Raw genomic sequence first — 21,102 nt, 5'->3', positions numbered from 1 at the left:
GGAAAAGTAATGGAGGAAAAAAAGCTTTCCCATTTCCTCCAGTAGTACGAAGCACCTCGCTGTGAACTGATAAGTATAAAACATGTACGTACATGTATAAAGCAAAGTTTTTTTGGTTTTTTCGCTTCTTTTATATACCTGCTTAAGCCTTGTGCACTTGGTGGGGGGTGCAGGAGTCATGGCACCCCCTCGTCTCACTCCGTACGGAGGCCAACCACAGGAATGCAAGTCACCGTCAGGAAGCTGTAAAGTGCTGACGCGGAGGTCAGTTAGCGTTTACACACATGTGGCTTTACTTTCACAACTCCACCATTCTTCTTCTCCTTCATCTCCACACCATATCTTTCTCCTTACCCCCGTCCCGCCTGCCGCTTCCTTCTCTTTATTATTCCGTTTCTCAGCATGAAGGTCCACTACGGTGAGTTAGAGGTTGGGGGTTACACTGTAGGGCGTCAGCACAGGATTAGGCGTTTCATAACAGAATGCTATAACAAGTCACAGACAGATATATTTTAAAACCCTTAAAACGATGGCAGCAGAAGACCCACTCAGGCGGGAAAGTGTTAATATAACCATAAACACTAACAATCAGATAGCGAAGCAGTGTTTAAATTCAAACGTTGATTCAGGATGTTCTGCTTGGCCTTATAAAGGCAACAGTGAAGATTGATGATAGATCGTATTGGCAGCATCGGCTGTTTTCATCGCTTGAAAATGTTGACCATCTGTTGCAGGAGAAAATGGCTTTCATGCAGTCCAACGTGGAAAACAGCTTTCAGCGCCACTGAATGCAAGACAAAGTATTGGAGAGCATTTGTTAAAGTAATCTGTACTTAACAAGAAACTCCAGTTTGTTTTTGGTGGTGCGCTCACAATAGCATCGATTGTATTGTGTAACCTAGAAGATTTGAGATGTCGGTTAAATGAAATTCTAAAGTACCGCTCAACTGTGACGAAACAGTCACAATTCTGAGAAATGTTTTATTCATGGACGTATTGCTGTAAATCAAGTGCAGACATTCAGGGTCCCCACATACTGAATTCCAGTGTCCGACCTGTTGATTGTGATTTTCATCAGCTGCTGCCATGGTGGTTGGGATTTCTAGTGTTGGAAATGCAGGATCTGTCTCTGGAATCACAGTCAATCTTCTATACATAGTTTTTGCAAAGTAATGGATAGTTTTTCTAAAACTATCCATTACTACATACAGAACCACTTAGTTTGTTAAAACTGTTACCAAAGCGTAGAGTATGGCAGTGCACCAATTGGTCCTTCTCTACAGCAACCCAGGCGGTCGATGGCAGGTTATGCAAACTTAGAACAGAGGTATATTTTAATTATGAAACAAACTAACTAGCTAATCTAAGCTAACTACCCCTAATTAGCTAATTAGCTAATGAGCCCTTCTCGCGTGTAGTTAGCAGTCCTTAGCAGGGATATCACAACCTGAACACCGCAATGCAGGAAAACACTTAATGCAATTTTCGATATCATCCTCCAACAACAGAAGTAACAGCAAAGTCACGTCTCGAAAAAGTGAACTTTTCCACTAATTCTCCCAATTTAATGAGATTTTACAAAATAAGCATTAAAGATTAAAGAGGTTTTACTCATTTTACCAATGCTTTAGCTGTTTTCTTTACAGATCGTGAAGGTAAAATGTTTCAATGCAGTGGATGAACATGCTAAGCGCCCAGCTTCGTGTTGTAGCTAGCAGTTTCGTTTAAGTTGTGTATAACTGCTTATCGCAAAAAACTACCTTGTTAGTCCCTGACAAGATCGATTTATATGAAGCCTGTTAATATGGATTTGGCAAGAAATGTCATTTTCAGGCCTTAATTCACCGATTGATGGAGCCAGAAAAATAATTGAGGTCAGGCTGCAGACACCGTTGCCCAGCAGGTGTGCTGTTTTCCCCTTAGTTCAGAAAATCGTGATTTAATTAGGTGCTCAGTTTTGTTTTGATGGTGTCTAAAAATACCAGAAATTCTAGCAGGCACGCTGCACATGGCCAGACAGGCCGTGTGGTTCTGCACGGCTTCAGGAAACACTTGCCGTGCACTGTAGTATGAGAGCAGGCAGCCCCTCTTGTTTTGACGGGGACAGAGAGGGCAGGGCTTCCTTCGTCTGCTCCTCACATTCCTCTCGGAGCAGACTAAATCTCTCACAGCCATCTCACTTCGAGCCTTCATCTTCCCTTTTCACCACCGAGATGTGTTTTCTATCAGTTGGAGTGGGCTCCTGTGTAAATATAAAAGCCTTGAAAGTCCTTTGACCCCTTGAGCCTATTCCATACTTTCCTTTGCAGGACATGAGGTACACCTCTGCACACAAAATGCTGAAGTTTCTGGGGGTTGTTTTTTCTTCATACAGCAGTGTTGACAAGGAAACTTAATGTTGAACCACAGCCATAATTAGCTTTTTGCTGTTTGGTACAGATTGCATATTTGCCTAAAGCACAGTGTGTATATATATCTTTCTTTCTCCATCAGCACTTTCAGACCATGCTGAAGACCAAGCTGAATGTGCTGACGCTGAGAAAGGAGCCGCTGCCCACGGTGATCTTCCACGAGCCCGAGGCCATTGAGCTCTGCTCTACCACACCGCATGCAAAGAGCAGGACCCACGCTGGATACAAGGTAGGGGGTCACATGAACCTAATAATCCTCAAATCCAGTCCTGAACACTAAATCTGTAATAGCATTATTAGAGCCTTAATCCAAATGTTTTTCCTTTTCTTTTTGGTCACAAGTTTAATTAACTTGCCAGCACAGAGTTTTTAAAGTTTTAACTTTCCTGTCTGAGCCACATACTTGAGAAATACTGAATGTCTGTGTGGGCACACACATACGTGCGTCCTGGCATGAATGTGTCCCCCCGCCTCCCGGCTCTACTAAGTGTTAGATGTAGGGTTTCTAACTGTGATCCAACTCACAGCCCATATTCTCTTTTCTCTGTCCTGAAAACAGAAAGCAAACAGGGCTACAGATTAAAATAGCAGCCAGGCTCTGTTATTACACACAACACTTCTAACCCACTAACTGTGTCTTTGTGTATTTGCCTCCCTTGTGCCACAGCAGTGTAAGCCTAACAAATAAACTGAAATCATCGCGGAAGGCAACTTCAAGTGGTGGTGGTGGGGCATTAGGGTTTTATTTTGCATGTCTGATGTTGTTTTTGGTCTCTAAGGCTGTGTCATTTACAAGCATGTTGGAAACGGAGGTTTTTCTAACTTCGCTAAACTGAAATAAACCTTTCGTATCTGGCAGCTGACATTAAAGAACATTCCTGCCAAATAACACCGATGTGGAACACACAGTCCCAGCTCTTGTTGATATTTGTATTTGTTGGATCAGCGTACAGAACACCGAACATGAACACACGCAGACTCATGCAGACACACTCGTACTAAATGCATATACGTCTGCGGGGGGAAAAACATCCCAAATGCAGCTACGAGGGCCAAAAGTGCTGAGTCCTTTTTGGCACTTCCCAAAAGCTCCAGAAGTTGAAGTGAAAGTCAGTAAGAGGACCTTTGCTGGCAGAGCACAGCAGTTTGGTCTAGCTAGAAGAGACACAAGTTACCCAGCAGCGTTTCCACTGGCTCATATTGAGGTACAGGTGGGAGAAGGCCTCTTATGTGACACAATATCATATGCTAGGAAGTTAATAAAATAAAACCTAATGCTATGGAATTTACATAACTTTTATCCAGTAAATGACAATGAGAATAAAATAATATAGACAGAGTTGTTTTTCACGATGAGGTCCAGTGAAATGTGTTTTACCTCTCACTGTGTTTCATTAACTTTAATATTTGTGGCCACTTAAAAGCCAGGTCCCTGATAGTGGCCACAAGTGTAGTAAACAAACAGTCTCATCCAGCTGTTTCTAAAGGAAAGTCTTTGTCATTAATCAAAGATCAATTAAAACACAAAGTGCAGAGGCTGTGTTTGGAAAGTCTGGGGTTTGCGGTAGCAAAATCACCTGTTATTTATCTTCATGGTAGACTTGCAAAGCTGTGACACCATGAGTGCAGTGGGTAGCTGATGTGGTGACTATCCCTATGAAATGCAAATGTGTGTGTAGTTTAAGGTGCTTCTGCCTTTGCCCCAGTCACCGGTCACTTGGTAGAAGTGAGTATTCCTCAACTGTTTGCAGGAGGTTACTGGGAGTCCATGTGAAGTGTTTTGCCAAAGCCCCAGTCATGCATGACTGGGGCTTTGGCAAAACACTTCACATGGACTGGGGCTCTCTGGTAACCACCGGTTGCTAGGTAAAAGTATATTATCCAGCTGGTTGCCAAGTGGTTGCTGGAGGTTGCTAGCTGTTGCTTGGTGAAATTGGCAGCAAAGAAGGGGCTGGACCAAAACCCTTCTTACAGTTACTTTGTTTGCCTACAGCTTGCTGCAGTTAGCTGCATTTTGAATTAAAAACACGCTGTTGTGTCTGCAAACTCCTTTTGAACATGTTGGTCTAGATTGCATTCAACTTTTCAAGTTTCAAGTTACTGCTTGGTGGCTAGTCAGCAATTGTTTGCAAACAAATTGGCAACTTCGGTGCAAACTACAGGTGAACATGGCAAATTGCTAGAAACCAAACCAGTCATAAGGAAGTTTTGAGGGTGGCACCCTCTTTGTGACAGTGGTGGTGCTTTACAAAAGGCAGGAGGCAGAGCTGGAGATGGCAGAATTGAAGATGCAGATTTTCATTGGGAGTAAACGCTATGGATGGAATTACAAATGAGTACATCAGAGGGACAGATCAGGTTGGACAGTTTTGGACACAAAGTTAGAGAAGCAAGGCTGAGATTGCTGGGACGTGTGCAGAGGAAGGACAGTGGATATGTTGGATGAAGGCAGGAGGAAAAGAGGAAGACCTCAGAGAAGATTCACAGATGTAGTGAAGAAGACATGCAGAGGGTTGTTGTGACAAATGCAGTGTCACAAGTTACTGAGTCATCAGGATACTGGTGTTTCACGTGTTACAGTTAATTTCCACTCACTTATTGTTTGTAATTACCAGTACACACAGACATAAATAATTTCCTTCATCTGTCTGTCTGAGACTTCTTTAGATGTGAGTCTGCCTCGCTGCCTGCATCTGTTGGCTTCCGTAACTTCCTGTCTGAGTCACTACCTGCCTGTCTGCATATCTGTCTGCCCACCTCTGCTTTTTGGATTCCTTGCCATTCTTCCTGCAGAATATTATAGCATTTATTATCCCCACCGAGTGTTTTACGTTGCCTTCCGTGAACGTCTTATTTCACCCTCACTCTCTCCTCTCACATTCTCCGGTCGTGCACCCAATTTACAGACAGACAGGCAGGAAGGCTGGCTGAGGACTGCTGTTCCTCTGCCAAAGCTAGCAGCTAGCGAGCATGAAAGGCCACCTCTCATTGCCCCGCTTTCCCCGCCGCTGTCAAAGCGCTCCACTTCACATCCACTGACAACGTGTGCAATGTACTTTGCAGCCATGCCAGCTTCATCACCACACTTCATGGCAATTGTGAAATTACTCTGGAGTCCGCTTAAAAAAAAATATATAATTTTGTTATGTTTGAACTTAATTTGTTCTCTTCTCCTAAGAGTAGAAAGTAGCTTTTGAGAGTTGCCTCGCCGGGACCCCGAGGAGTCAAACTGGCTTTTATAAAAAGTGGGATTTTGGATGTGGCTATGAGGCACGAGCGCACAAGTCTCCAATTCAGACCCACCTTACGTATTTAACAGCCCAGCAGTGAGACAGACAGTGTGCAGTCTGTATAAGTGTTAACGTGAATGTCAGATGAAGGCTAATTACCCATCATTCACTGCTTTAAATTATATTTGTCCTGAAGACAAGAAGAGCAGAGCAGGAAAAAAATGAATCTGGGAACCTCTGGGAAATTTAACACTATATCAAGGAGCAAATTCATTCAGCTTATGTTAGCTTGTCTGTCCAAAGGCAACAAAATCCTGCTAACAATATATGTAAGGTTTGCAACTTACCATATTATATTTCATTTGTTGGGGAAAAAGTGCAGAAATGAGTTGTTTTGGATTTGCTTCTGTAGTGCACCAAAAGGCACGGGGCATTCAGGCTCGCTGTAATACCGTAACATTGTTCTGTATTGACATCACTATGCTATGTTATCAGCTACTTCTGCTAGTCATAACTCCCCTCTGTCACTGACGTCATTCACGTCAGCAGCCCGTGCAATGCAGGCTGGTCCTACCATGCCTTTATCTAATCTGTTAGGCAGAGAGCCTTTTTGTCTGTCTCCGTACTTGATATTCTGATGTCAGATTGTGCGCTGGATGTGCTGTCACTCCTCGTCCCAGAACAGAACATGCAGTGATGACATTTAAATCGTTTTTGCCACGCAGTTGAGACGACTGGTGCTTCCAGCTGCCTGCGCCGTGGAATGTGCCAGCAGATTTGTATCAGCGTTTCTGGCATTTATGTGTATTTGTGTGTTCGTAGCTCGAATCAGAATCACTGATGTGCAAACATTCCCGGGTTGTTTCATCCTCGTTTTAAAATTCAGCGATTGGTTTTCAGACCTCACTGAAAGGACAAGAGATGTTGATGAGAGCAGTATTCATGCTTCTGTTTAAAATTGGGCTTTACTCTGACCACCGAGAAACTGGAACTGTTGTAGAGAATAAGCTGAATTCACTCAAGTCCATGTCTTTATAAACTGCTAGTGGTGACAGTAGATGGTATAATTTGGCAATGAAATGAGAAATTGCCAACATTTTATCACCATTTAATGAACATCACCTAAAACAACTATTAACTAAATGTGTGTGTATGTATTTGCCAAGTTTCAAAGACCTTTAAATTTAGAGAAAGTGCTGTTTTGCTACTAGTTTAATTACTTTTAAGTTCTTTATTGTTGTTCAGTGAGAGAAAGCTAGTCTGTATTTGGGCTAACCAGTGCATTAAAGTCTGGTTCAGTCTCCGAGGTGGAAACGTGGAGTACAACGGACCGGTCACGCTGGTCCACTGTGTGGAAAAAAAAAAACAACAACAGTGATTTGTACAAGGACCCATTGGAACACTTGCCTATAAAGGATCAGTTACCTGTGTCACACACGTGACAACCAGATCCAGGAAGTTAAAGTTAAAACTGTCATGAGGCATGGCACACATCCATAGTTATAACTATAGTCATAACTAATCCTGTACTTTTGTTAAAACGTCTGGAATTACTGCTGTTCTTATGCTACACACCAGCAAATAACTCACAAATTGCCGCTTTTTAACCGTATATGTTTCGATCGTTACCAGTGAAAGCGCTTTGAAATCAGATTGTGCTTTTTGATAAACCCTGTATATATTTCTTTATTTTAAATAAATAAAGAAATATAGACAAGCAGAATAAAGAATATTCTGCTTGTTGATTATTTTTATGTGAGCAGAAGTTAAGTTATTCAGGCGTGTTACCTCTACTAGCATCGCGACCAAATACTGTCTGTGGTCATGTTTTATTTTATTTGTTTCTCTGTGTCACCCACTCGATAGTCATTTAATGCAAGCAGGGAGGGAACCTTTGTCATTTGCATACAATACTACACCCTTGGTTTTCAATGCATACAGCTACTGAGTGCGGATCCAATACCAGTGTTAAAGCTTCATCAATCATTATATGAGGAGGAGACGGGTTATTCATGTGTCAGGTAATGACTTTCTTGTCCTATTGTCAGTGTAGTTGTACATAGTTGAATGGTGAGAAGTATATGCGTACAGTTTAGATAAGTTCCACCTTGCTCCATCTTTGGACTATCAAGAGTCTTGTGCTGCAGTAGGTTGTATGTAAGTGAGAGTGAATGAAAAAGCTCCTTTCATTTACACCAAAGGGCTTCTGTCTTGGCACTGAACCAGTCAGAGTAATTTCCTTTTTTTCCTTTTTGTTTGGGCTGATACATACCACATCATCTCCCAACACAAACAAGAAAAAACACACAGCGCTTTGAATCGGGATAAAAAAAAAAAGCTGATCCATCTTCGCGTGCCGTGACTAGCACAGCCAGCTGGACTGTGCTGATTCAATACGTTTAGAAGAATTTTAACAACCACTTCAGGAATGCTGAATTCCCAAGCAGTGGATTCCCAGTCTTGTTGGAGACACAGAGGCTTTACAGAGGGAGACACCTTCTACTGTCAACAGTTGCATAGTTGTGCAAAGCTAAAGGATATACAGTACGACTTTGGTGTCAGTAAATATCTTCATCATACTGATGTAAATATTTTGGGCCAGCACAGTACTGAATATTTGACAACAGTGTGTAACTGATATTATTTCCCTTACATGCAAACCAATGTATGACTGCTGATGAAAACAAATGAAAGGACAAACCTGAACCTTTGAAAGAAGGAATGCTTTCGGGAACAATGGCATTCCATCTCTCAAGTAAAGTTTAAAATATACTTGCACTTTATGTTGGTTCGGGACATTTTCCCTGTCACAGTCCTTCACAAGTGTTGTTTTTTCTGCAGTTCTTTTTCAAATTACCTGCTAGTTTTCTTTCATCCATAGATAATAGCAGGTATTTTGCTAACTCTTGGCAGCCAACATTCAAACACCACCGCCAGAAACAAATCTGAAATGTTTCCAGATAGCCGGTGATTGTGGCGTGAACGAAAACAATTACCTTTTCATGCCGATATTATATCTTTTATCATTTGGAAAAGATTGTAACATTTGGATGGAGCAAACTACAACCAGGTGGGTTGGTGGGGGGACTGTGTGTTTAGTCTGCACCACCTGTTTGCCCTTGGACCGGTTTCTGAGAAGGTGGCTTAAATGCAGAAATGACAAGCTCCAGAAGTGCTCCTGACCTGCCTTCACATCACAGTCTGTTCCCAAAGATGATCCATCAAGACCAAACAGCTACTCTCAACAACCGCGTCTGTGTTCTGGTCTCAAACTCGCTTCCTTGTCCTCTCAGCTTCTTCCTCTTTCTTCCTCCATGGTCCCAAAGGGACCGTGTGTAGGGACAGGTATCTCTTTATCGAGTCCTCCCTCATCTTTCTCTCATACTACCCGCTCTTCTCTTTTCATCCTTTTAGATCCTTTCTCTAGTGATGGCCGAACCGGCTGTGGCTCCAGCGGCACTAGCTCTACACCTTTCATCCACACAGACATGCGTGTGTGCTTACACACGAATAACGACTCACACTGAGATAGACAGGCACAGACAGGATGTTCCCGTCTCTTCCCACCGGCTCACTTGCTGGGCTGCGGATGTTTTTTCAGTCCCCCTCTGTGTGTCCCCTGCTTTCTTCTACCCTTTTTTGCATTCACTCAGCTGTTATTAATAAACTTCTCTTTTCTGTCTTTGCATGTCTGTTTGTTCTTTACCCTACCACAGTTGTGGCTTTCATTGCATTGTTGTGCTTGGATCCACTGATTCATTCAAAATGGGAAATGTCAGAAACAGTTTGTGGTGCCGTGCTACACGATTTAATGTGTTTGCATGCATGTTCTCCACAGTGCTCTGTGATTTTAATTAGTAAGAGATGCTGAGTCCTTTGTAGTGTTGTAAACACAATAGGGTAACACCTCATTGTCCGATTTATTAAGTCTACCTCAACCAGTCCTCAGAAATTTGGCTCCATTGATGAGAATCTCCCGTTCCACCACATCCCAAAGGTGCTCTGTTGGACTGATATCTGGTGACTGTGGAGCAGCGGTCCCCAACCTTTTTTGCACCACGGATCGGTTTATGCCCGACAATATTTTCATGGATCGGCCTTTAAGGTGTCGCGGATAAATATAACAAAATAAAACTAGTACCGAAAAAAAGAACATTTATTCATAACACACGTGAAAAGACCAAGGAAAACAGAACTCAACTCTCGTGGCCCGGTACCAAACCAATCACGGACCGGTACCGGTCCAAGACCCGGGGGTTGGGGACCGCTGCTGTGGAGGATATCTCTCCAGTGAACTCTGAGGGCGTGAGTGTTGTCCTCAGTGATAGGTGGCACCACTTGGACAAAACCTCCACATTGGCGCTGGTATGGGAGGAGAAGAAGTCAACACTAGAAGCAGAGGAGTCTCAGAAGTTTTTTTTATAAAGTTCTGGAAAGAACAGCGATTGGCTTATTATGATGTATTCCGTTTCAAGTCAGAACTTCCGAGTTTCCTGTTGGAATTTTTCAACCGGAATGTTCCCTCAAGTCAGACATCCCGCTAGAAAAGCCCCATCAACTCCTGCGTAACAGTCCAGGCTGGCGTTAGTGGACATAAGCAGTAGTACAGCAGCAAAAATTGTAACAATATACTGTATTGATACAGCAAATGACCACTGCAAATATTTGTGTGTGATGATGCTTTATGAATACAGTAGTACCAACTTTTGATATTATATAAATTCAAATACTCTGAAGACGGGGGCTCATCTCATTCGTCACCATTCTGAGATAACATTGGTCGATTGTTATCTTGAATCAGCTCAACTGAAAAACAAAAAAACAGCTATTGTGCTAGTTTGCTAGAGATCCATGAATGGGTCAAACTTGCTATCGATCAAAACAAGTCTGACTTTACTGGAATGTGCTCAGCGTACTAGCTCTGACAACCAAGGCAAATGAAATGCAGTATTGGTTAGGACTGACCTCATGTTTCTTACTAGAATTGTTTTGCTGTACCATTTTAGCTCTTTTTCTTTTGTCAGTTTAACACCTAGCTTACAAGCTAAATGGGGGTGTCCAAATTCATAGGCTGCATCCTCCTGAGGCTGCATTTGTAGTCCAATTACGTCACAGCGACGTGATGAAGGCTGTCCAAATTCGTAGACTCCTCCAAATGCAGCCGACAAATGTGCTCCTTTTCCCCAGATTTGAAGGATGGGTCGGGTGTATCCTTTGTGGCCCACCATATCCCAGAATTCATAGCATGGCCCAGCCATTTCCAGTTTCCAACAATGGCAGCAGCAGCTCAAGAGTTGGCAGCTTGTCTTGTAATCGGAAGGTTGCTGGTTCGAGCTCCGACACTCTCGGTCGTTGTGTCCTTGGGTAAAGACGCTTCACCCGTTGCCTACTGGTGGTGGTCAGAGGGCCCGGTGACGCCAGTGTCCGGCAACCTCGCCTCTGTCAGTGCGCCCCAGGGCAGCTGTGGCTACAATGTAGCTTGCCATCACCAGTGTGTGAATGTCGGTGTGAATGGGTGAATGACTGAATTTAGTGTAAAGCGCTTTGGGGTCCATGGGGACTAAGTAAAGCGCTATACAAATACAGGCCATTTTTACCATTTACTTATTACTCTTATTACTCTTTCCAGGTCGCAAAATAAACCTTTAATCTACTTTCAGGCGAGAATGTAGCTGTGTAAACTTCAAATATCTTCCCAGTTTATCAAGATATAACATATTTGCAAAAGTGCTCCAACGTTTTCGGAGACATCTGTTACCCACCAGCTCGATAGCTAGCCGGGACGAGAACAGCAAACTCCCGGGAAACCCCCCGTGGTCTTTCGCTACTCAGGTTAAACATCATATATAAGTCACTTAGATAACTTAAAAATGTTATTGTTTGGCTTTTTTCAGTGTGTTATTTGTTCGTGAGTAAATCGGTTTGGGTGAGATTACAGCTGAATACACAGAAGTGTGAGATGATCGAGAATTTACGCCAGTGTCCTGTTATATTTTACATAGCAAGGAGCAGACGGCTGAGTTTATTAAACTCCACCGAGACAGCTGGTGAGACAAATCTGAAGGCTAGACTGTCCAATGTCACAGCTGCTCACTTCTGGCCTACCCGGCCTGTGGAGGACCCGGCCCATGTAGACCGCGAAGGCCGGGTCCTCAGGAGGATGCAGCCTATGAATTTGGACACCCCCATGTGCGCATTTGAGCAAAGCTAGCTGTTCCCCTGTTTTCAGTGTTTGAGTCATTCAAAGTTACCCATCTGGTGGCAGGAGCTTCAAGCATAAAGTACAGACGTCTGAGTGGTGTCAGTCTAATTTAACTCTTTGACCTAATGTGGATTCTACCTTGAGTTTTTTACACTAGAAGCAACCAAGCTAGCAGTGCTACCAGAAACTAGTGACATCATATCTGCTGGTGCAAGTTGTTGCTGTGCACCTCTCGATTTAGATTTTTATGACCTTGCACGTTGCACCTTGAATGATAACAACAGAAGCACTGAGATTCAGCTATTTTGCAGAGGGAGACTTTCTGGGGAAAAGAATAAAAAAATTCTAAAAAGATTTTTGTCTCAGTGGCGCCGCCTATGGTTCAGGAGAATACCGCAACAGGAACTCGAACCCTCTGCGCTAACATAAATGGTATGAAACTGTGCAAAGCAACGACTCGGGCTCTTGCAGTCTTGCAGGTGGCAGAAGGCATTTGAGCTTCTCGTAGTGTACAGTAAGAGAAATGGAGAGTGAGAGAATAGAAAAGGACAATGGGTTAAACCAGAGTTGGTAATAGCAGCCACATGTCGGCACACATGCAAATGTTTAACCACGCTCCCTCCCCTCTCTGTCACAATCTCAAACATTCCCACTGCTTCTCTTTGTTTTTGTGTCTCGTTGACAAAGCAGGTATGCTTTTGTCTACACCAGAATTCCAGCAGATAGTTTAAATTTCAGTTTCACATAAGCTTGTTTTCTAAACCTTGCCGTTCCCCTCACTCTGTCTGTTTTTTCTGTCCACATTTGCTTTATTTATCTTTACAACATCCTTTCTTTGCAGCCCCCAAGGCCTTTGTTCCTGTAACTGATCCTCATTTCTGTCTCCATATTGCTTCACATGCAATCAGCATTTCCACTCTGGCGGGATAGAAATAACGGCGAGGCTTTGAAGAAGTGCAGAATAATAGAGCGGAGGTGAAGCGGGTGAAGGAGTTCACTGAAGAAACAGGTGAAAGAGAGAGGACAGAGTGGAGGGGAAAAGATACAACGAGTGGAGGAATGAAGGAGAAACTCATGGAAAGTTGAAACAAGGTTGCCAGGACGTAGCCAGACTGCCAGATTAGAGCACAGCACACATGTTGCTGTCTGGGATTTATGGATTGATGTATCAGTTTTATCAAGAACCTGATGTGGAGATAGCTACAGCCTCAATGGTTTGCTTCAGTCACTGCACAAACTCTGACAGAGCCCTGTGGCGAGCATCCACGTTTGGCTTGGAGATCTTGAAGGTTCTCATAACCTGTGCTGAGACCGAGTCCAACCTGAATCACATCTCTCCTGTCTGCAGAACTGATTATGATCATGGATCATGGTCTGGTCATTGTGAAACTGTCCCAATGCGCACGCACGCACGCACGCGCGCACGCACACACACACACACACACACACACACACACACACACACTATGGCTGTAAAAAGTCAACCACTAACCTCTCGTGCCTCTTCAGCTGGATTCCAGACACAGATTGTGTGCAGAGCCATCTAAACACTGCTGCTTTAAAGCGTCAGTCATTTAGCTGGTGTCAGATGTTGGGAAAGAATGCGTGCTTTCAATTATAATGTGATCAGTCACGTCTTTTTCTGCCCTTTTCAATTAAATTTTTAAAAAAAACAAACCTCATTTAAAGAGCAAAACAAATGTTTTTTTTAAGCATCAGGGTGTTTGGTTTAATACTTTGACAATATTTCTAAAAAAGAGGAATAGATTCAAGAAGGAACTGCAACAGCTTCTCTATCAAAAATCTTAATTCCACATATCCGCGTTGTTTTGTTTTTCTATTTTCTATTAAAAAATATAGTAGGCAGAGCTCTCAACAACTTCCTGGTTTTATCCTAAAGAGCAATTAAATTGACCCAATACCATGGCTTTTGGAAACATTGGACTCTGAGTGAATTATTACCACAAAATGAACAGAACTCACAGTATCACATCGCTTATAAGATGCTGTATACACTTTAGCGACATACATGATCAGTTGCCTGTTGTCTAATCATCGAATCACATGGCACCAACTCAATGCCCATGTAGGCACGGTCAAGACGACATTGAAGCTCAAACTGAGCATCAGAATGAGGAAAAAAGCACGGTTGTTGATGCCCTGGGCTGGTCAGAGTATTTCGCAAACTGCTGATCTACTGGGATTTTCCCACACAGCAATCTATGGGGTTTACAGAGAATGATCTGAAGAACAGAAAAACATCCAGTGCGTTACTCTGGGTTTCAGGATGGTGGGGTAATGACCTTGACACACTTTGTGCCCCACTTAGTGCTAAATGTGCATCATTTAAACCACAGTGTGCCCATGTTTTGCTTCCAGCGGGGTAAAACGCCACAAAGTTCATGTAAATCATCTAAAGCAGGTTTCTTCTTCTGTACTCACATGGCCTCCACAGTCACCAGATCTGAGCAGAGCACTTTTGGGATGTGGTCCAATGAGAGGTTTACATCATGGAGCCGACAAATCTGCAGCAATTGTGTGATTGTGTATCATATCAATATGGTCCAAAATCTCGGAGGAATGTTTCCGCCCACTTTTCGATTCTGCGCCACAAAGAATTGACGCAGTTCTGAAGGCAAAATTGGTCCAACCTGATACTAGCAAGGCGCACACAATAAAGTGTGTGTGTCAGTAAGTGTATATGTCTGTGCTGTTTTTATTTCCATTTTCTCTCCACAAGACACTTGACCTGAAATCTTTTCACCTGCAGTGATTGCTGACACTTGCAGAATAACTCTGCTTTCAAAGTTAAAATCTACACTTTAATAGGGGAGAAACCAGAAGAGGAACTGGTCCTCTTTCGATTGGTCACTTTCATAGTATCCTAGCAACAATGTGGATGATATTTTATACCGGATATGCATTTTGGAAAATTAAGTTCCCCAAATGTATTATTAACAGTTCCTGTTTCCTGTGTACCACTGGATGCACTGAAGAAACGATGGCTCAGTTCTTTGTTCACATATTAAAATATAACCTAATAATATAAAAGCTGGATCTGTGCTGCCTTTAATTAGCAGCCAAGCCTAATAATAATCTCCAGATTTAGTTTCACATTTAGTTTGTCTGGAGTTCATACAGTAGATGCACATTTATCACCTAGAGAGCACATTTTTAAAACCAGGTGTAAATGGACTCAGTGTTGTCTCAGGAAAAAAATACCAGTGCAGATGAAATGGGTGATTCATGCACCGCAAACCAGAACATCATGCACTTCCAGAGTTTTACTCGTCTATTTTCCTCTTTTTCTTCACATGCACACTGCCTCATTGAGCAATATTTTTTTCTATTTCTAGCTGTCTCTCATCTTTCTTCTTGAGCAATCTAACAGTTTCCTCTTCAGCTGCATGTTTGGTTTGGACTTTAAAGAAATAAACTAATGTTTGCTCAGTCTGCTGACCTCCTCACTTCACACATTCCTCACTTATCTTTCTGTGTGCGCTGCACACACATGCACAAACCTGTATAGCACTAGTATTAGTCTCCGCTTTCCTACAAAGTTAAGAAATTTACCACGACCAGCTCGGACTTGCCAAAATTAAATAGCAAAGTTTTGCTTTGAAAATCAAACATGTTTGTATCCTCTTGACCTCCTGGCTGGTCCCCTCTGAAAGCATCCCGAGAATGGATTTATTTGCTTTGAATAGCAGGCTGCTGCGGCTCTTTTTGAACAAGGCAGATCAACTAGATTATATCCTGATTTTCAAACACAGCAGCAGAACAGAGCCAGCGGAGCAGACATGTGGATGTAAGAGAAAACATTTAACTGTCTTTTTTTTGGCCTTGAATACAACCTGGCAAAGCAGCCAGCCTTCATTTAACTAGGAAGCAAGCAATCAGTAAAAACAACGGCAGATTAAAGAAGTAACTCAATATCAAAATGGGAGACGCAGTGAAAAGCAACCATAATGACTCTTTATTTCTATTTGACGTACAAAAGGCACATTGTGGATGGTTGATGTATCTTGGCGTAGTCTTTGGATCTGTTGGCTGACTGAGTGACCGCCGTTTGGCTGCGAGAGGGTGTTGGGGCGGTTGGCTATCAAAACCACCCAGCCTCCAGGCTGCTCCTGCAGACCTGTGGTGCTCAGCTGAATGATGGATCCAGTGTGAAGCCTGCATGTCTCACATTAGTGCCCACCACTAATGAAAACCAGGCATGAGGCGGCAGCTGCATTCGCTGCCTGGATCTCTTCCCGTGTTTTAAATTGGGAATCCACATTTTGTTGTACTGTAATCAGGGTATCGTGATATTATGGGGGCTCATACACCATAGAGGGAGGCTGGAGTTTGTTTATATATATGGAACAAATACAGATGCTACTTTTAAACAAGCTTTCCAGAGGATTCTTTGACCTACTTTTATGTGAGTTTATTCATCGGTCCACCTTATACTGGCAAAATATTCTAAACACTGTCGGTCCGGTTTGCAGCGTCATGTTGAATTCTGTCTGTAAAAAAATCGGAGATGCCTTTTCTGTGCTTTACTGTTTTAAACTTTTTACAACATTAAAAGAATGGTACTACTGCACTCCTACATCTATGTGTACACATTCTTTAGACCACTAAAGCAAATAACACTTTAAATTTCACATTTTTGAATTCTGAGAATTCAGAAATGAATCAAGCATAATGTTCAACCACTGAAACTTAATTTTTCTGGTCAGGAATGTTTCATATGACAGTGAATCAAAGTCACAAAATGAGTCTGAATGTTGAACAAACATTTTCAGCATTTTCAGTACGGATCTAAGGCTGCTGTAAACACATCAACTACAACTCTCTGTTGTAATTACTACATTTCTGTTTATACATGAATTAAACAAAACAAAAGGGCCTCGTAGAATTGGCCTTTGTAAAATCCACTAAATATAAATTTACAAAGGAAAGAGGAGACGGGAGAAACACCCTTCAAGCATGTTATAATTGTCAAAGTCGCATAGTTGGTCCACCAGAGGGCAATCTGCAACTTCCTTGCTGGCAACAGTGTTTGGAATGCCACAAACACAACCAGCTGATCTGAGTGGAGTCAGACAGACTCGAAAAAGTTAAATAACGGCACCTAAAATGTGTTTTGTGTTGAATATATGTCCATATCTGACCTTTTTGATCACCAGATATCGTATCAGTCGAAAACTCCTGTGTTGTTTGGGCTCAATTAATGATACATTAATTTCATAATTGTGTCCCCCAAGCTTTTTGGTCCAGGTCCAGCTTTTCAGTTTTCCAGCTTTATGGTAATTGCCCTAAGCTTGGCCTGTCTATCCTCAACGCTTACGCTGAAGAGACCCATGCAGTCAAAAATGTAGCAGCGAACCAGCGCAGGTAGACTCGACTGGTCCAGACTAAACAAAATGGAAGCAGTTAAATTATATGATTAAACAAACCATGGCCCGGGCCTCTGCTTTGTGTCATTTTCTGTGTTTTTTGTCAGTCTGGCATGGATATCTGTTGGATGACTTTTTTATTATCAGAATAGATGTGAGGATGGATATTTAACTGGAATTTCTTTGGGAATCGTTTTATCAAGATCACTGTCTGGTTTGACATTCGAGTGTTGTGCATTGTGCCAGAAATGTTCACATTCAACACACATTACAATTCATAAATTCATAAATGTTGATATGATTGATACACTTTCCTTTCCTTTAGAATGTGCTTTTATTGTTGCTCACATGCTATCTGGAGCTATATTTTAAATATGCACTGCATGCAAGCCAGCCTCAGCGAACTCGTAAAGGGTTCAGAGTATTCCCCTGCCCCCGAATAACCAGGCAGGGGGGAAAACTCTTTGAGTGTTTGACTCATAGCAGGCATCTCCTCTGTGTATTTTTGTAAAGCCATAAAGAACAGCATGTAGAGAAGTGCACAAGTCAGCCATTATTTCTGGGCTGCTCTTGAACTGGCCACACTCCCCCCAAAAAACTCCAGCTTTGTTCGCTTCTTACCTCTCCTACCTTATCTCTCTCCATCTCCTCAGTCTATCACTCTCCCGGTATGCAGTGTCATTACTATGGTATTCCATAATACATGTTGCAGCCACAGTTAAATGTAGTGTTTTTTGTCCTTGGTACAACAGATAACACATCAAACACCATTCAGTACCATCAAAAAACCTTATCACTTTGATCTGATCATAAAGAGCGTCATTCTCTGCACAGAAAGACGTGAAGCACCCTGGTTTTAAAGCATATCAATCCTTAAAATGTAAAGGCATATTTTCTTCTACGTTAGCTCCCTTTCAGCAATGATAGTATTGAAATTGTGTGAGGTGACTAACAAATCAAAATGAACTGGAGCTTTTCACAGTGATTATTTTGACGACAACGAAGGCTCGTTTTGCTGTGATCATTCAGATCACATTCAGTTACAGAGTGACTCAACAGTGACTTGCAGATGTTTACATGAGCTGAATGGGTGGGTGCTCTTTTATAGATACTGAAATATGATGTAATTATAACATGAAAAAAGAGTATCCTATGCCCACTTATTTGTGGTGTTCCTCAAGGATCCAAACTTGTCCCACTGCTGCTTAGTTTACACTTTTTATGTTTAACTAAAGATTAAAGCACAGCGGTTCATTAGTAACCAATTTCATATTTAGATTTGTTAAGCATTGCATTGTAAATTAAAAAAAAGAGTCTCACTGTAGATTTATGTATCTTGTTTGCTACAGGTGACCTATCTGGGCAAGGTGACAATCTCTGGGACGCAGTTCCTGTCTGGCTGCACAGAGTCGGCGGTGGTCGGTCTGGTGGAGCGTCGCGCCCTGGCTCAGCAGCAGGGCACTTGTCCGGCTAGCGGCTCTCTGCTGGAGATCCGGCCCTTTCAGGTGCGTCTTCACCACATGGACGATCGCGGAGAGGCATCAGTAACCATGGACACCTACCAGGTGGCGCGCATCGCCTACTGCACAGCTGACCACAGCGTCAAACCCAACATATTTGCCTGGATCTACCGGGAGATCAACGACGACCTGTCCTTCCAGATGGACTGCCACGCTGTGGAGTGCGAGAGCAAGCTGGAGGCCAAGAAGCTGGCGCACTCGATGATGGAGGCTTTCCGCAAGACTTTCCACAGCATGCGTAGCGACGGCCGCATCCACAAGAGCGGGTCGACGGACGACTTTGCGGAGGACTCGTCCACCCCCGAAGACTCTACCCCAGACGATGGTTGAACTAAAACACAATACAATAAACACAAGATCCCCATCCTAACAAAGTGAGGGCTGACTGGAAGGATGGACAGATTACCTGCTCTCTCTCATTCTCCCTTACTATTTTTCTGTTATCTATATGAAATAAAATGAACTGACCATATGAACCAATACACCCAAGACAGTGAAGTAGCTTTTAACTATCGTAAAGGAAGTTACGAAACAATATTTACATAGAGGAATAGCAAAGTGCTGCCCCATTTTGAGTAAATACTCAGCAAACAGGCACCTTTGTAGTTATTCTCAGTTGAATCTCTCAACGTTTCCGTTTGCAACCCTTGTCAGCGCCTATCGTTCCTTAACCTTTAGATCAAGGAAACAAAGAAAACAAAGTTAAGTCCATGTTCTCCTAGCACCAGGTCAGAATAATCTACTGCCACTCTTGCCATGTAGGGACTCAGCAGAAAGATGTCTGGTCCCAACTCAGAGTTTATATGAGACTGTTGGAGCACATACATTCTTGGAATGTTTGATTATGTGGAACGTAATGCCTTCAGCCTTGGCAACAGCAAACGAGAACGTGAAAGTAAAGCTAGGCCTTTACGCACTGCTCATATCTTTGCTATCGTACCTTAGTCCGAACCCTGAATATTATTCACAGAGCATAGCTGTTGATTCATTTAGACGATAGAGCTACTGCCTCTGTCTCTTAAAATAGATTCAGAGTACGCGTACGGCACCTGGGAGAACATAGGTGCTAAATGTCTTTTAGAAGTTCTCACTGGAGTGAAAGCCCAGCCCCGTCCGAGACACCTTAACCACCCACATCTGACTTCTGTTTTAAGTATACCAAAATTCAGGCTCTCTTTTGCCTGTCACATTATGTGCCTCACTTTCCTCTCACATAAGTTTGGTCTCTTACCCAGGTCCCAGTGTGTATGTGTGGCCGCGTGTCTGCTCACAAGGTTTTATCCTACTCTTTGTCGGTGTAATTTCCAATTCTGTACTTTGTGTATATGGGGTGTACATGCGAGTGCTTGCAACTGTGCGTGTGTGCGTGAAAAAGAAAAGGTAAGAGACGAGGAAGTACAATTCGTATTGTACAATTAGCTGGAAGTGAAGAGAGCATCTGCTTTTAAAATCAGACGCGGTACTATGACCATTTGCCAAGTTTACTCAACTCTGTCTTGTACCAATCAAAAAGATAAGAGCGAGTGATTGAATGTACCAGTCACACTGAGGTTGTAAGACCCCCTAAATCACAGCCATTCGAGATATAACGACTTACACCTCCTGGCCTCTGCTGAATGTATGAGTCCGACATACTGTGAGCACCTCACAGCATCTCCAGTCACGTCCAGTCTCCCGTAATCTCCTCGTGCTCTCAGACAGCTCTAAGGGGGGGGGGTGCTGCTCTGGCCCCGCAGGCAGTCGGCCAGTGACCAGCTGTCTCCGCTGCTCTGTGTCATCTCTCCGAGTGACTGAGGCGCCGTTGTGGAGGAGGAAAAACCCCCCCCCCCCCCAAACTCTTTCTTCTTTTCTAACTGAACTGTCCTGAACAGACTGGAAACCATCGGTTGGAAATGGTCTTCAGTCGGCGACTCCAGCAGAATATTCAAACTTGCGTAAAGCTATACAAATGTTACACACATGTTGTATTTGATTCTTGCCTGATAAGCTTATGTAAATACAAATGTATCACTTCCCAAATATTACAGTATAAATGTCGATAGCTATTTTAAGTAATAAAGAAAAAATGTTGAGAACCATCATACAATACAGAAACAGTATTATAAAGCTTACTGTGAATAATAAGTGGAGAGCCTGATAGTGGTGGCTGTGAGTATGTGTGTGTGCACGCGCGTGTGTGTGTGTGAGGAAGAGATTTTATGTGTTTGGGGGAGTGCTGAGTATGGACAAGGCCAGAGGACGAGAACAGGAGAGAGCGTTTCTAAAGCTGTAGATTATACTGTGCCATGTCTGTCTGGAAACTCAGACGCGCTTTAAATGTTTAAAAAAAAATGTTACCGTAAGTGTTTTCTA

At 42.8% G+C, this 21,102-nt stretch overlaps 1 protein-coding gene and 1 long non-coding RNA gene across 2 annotated transcripts in view; both read left to right on the top strand.

The window, feature by feature from the left end:
• Positions 1-20,568, top strand: part of pid1 (phosphotyrosine interaction domain containing 1) — a 32,607-nt gene extending 12,039 nt beyond the window's left edge. Inside the window, exons 2-3 of the mRNA XM_085131257.1 lie at positions 2,494-2,640; positions 18,580-20,568. Of these exons, the coding sequence (XP_084987383.1) occupies positions 2,494-2,640; positions 18,580-19,080 (648 nt within the window). The 3' untranslated portion in view covers positions 19,081-20,568. The remainder of the gene's footprint in view (positions 1-2,493; positions 2,641-18,579) is intronic.
• On the top strand, positions 4,249-13,505 carry LOC146504257 (uncharacterized). The gene is made up of 2 exons (XR_014868796.1): positions 4,249-10,274; positions 10,379-13,505. It is a non-coding gene; the product is annotated as an uncharacterized LOC146504257 (long non-coding RNA).
• Positions 20,569-21,102: the final 534 nt, after the last annotated feature.

This window comes from Neolamprologus multifasciatus, chromosome 14 (genome assembly GCF_963576455.1).
Source record: "Neolamprologus multifasciatus chromosome 14, fNeoMul1.2, whole genome shotgun sequence".
NCBI classification, from domain to species: Eukaryota; Metazoa; Chordata; class Actinopteri; order Cichliformes; family Cichlidae; genus Neolamprologus; species Neolamprologus multifasciatus.
The sequence above is the reverse complement of the archived record's forward strand: the minus strand, read 5'-3'. Positions and strand labels throughout refer to the sequence as shown.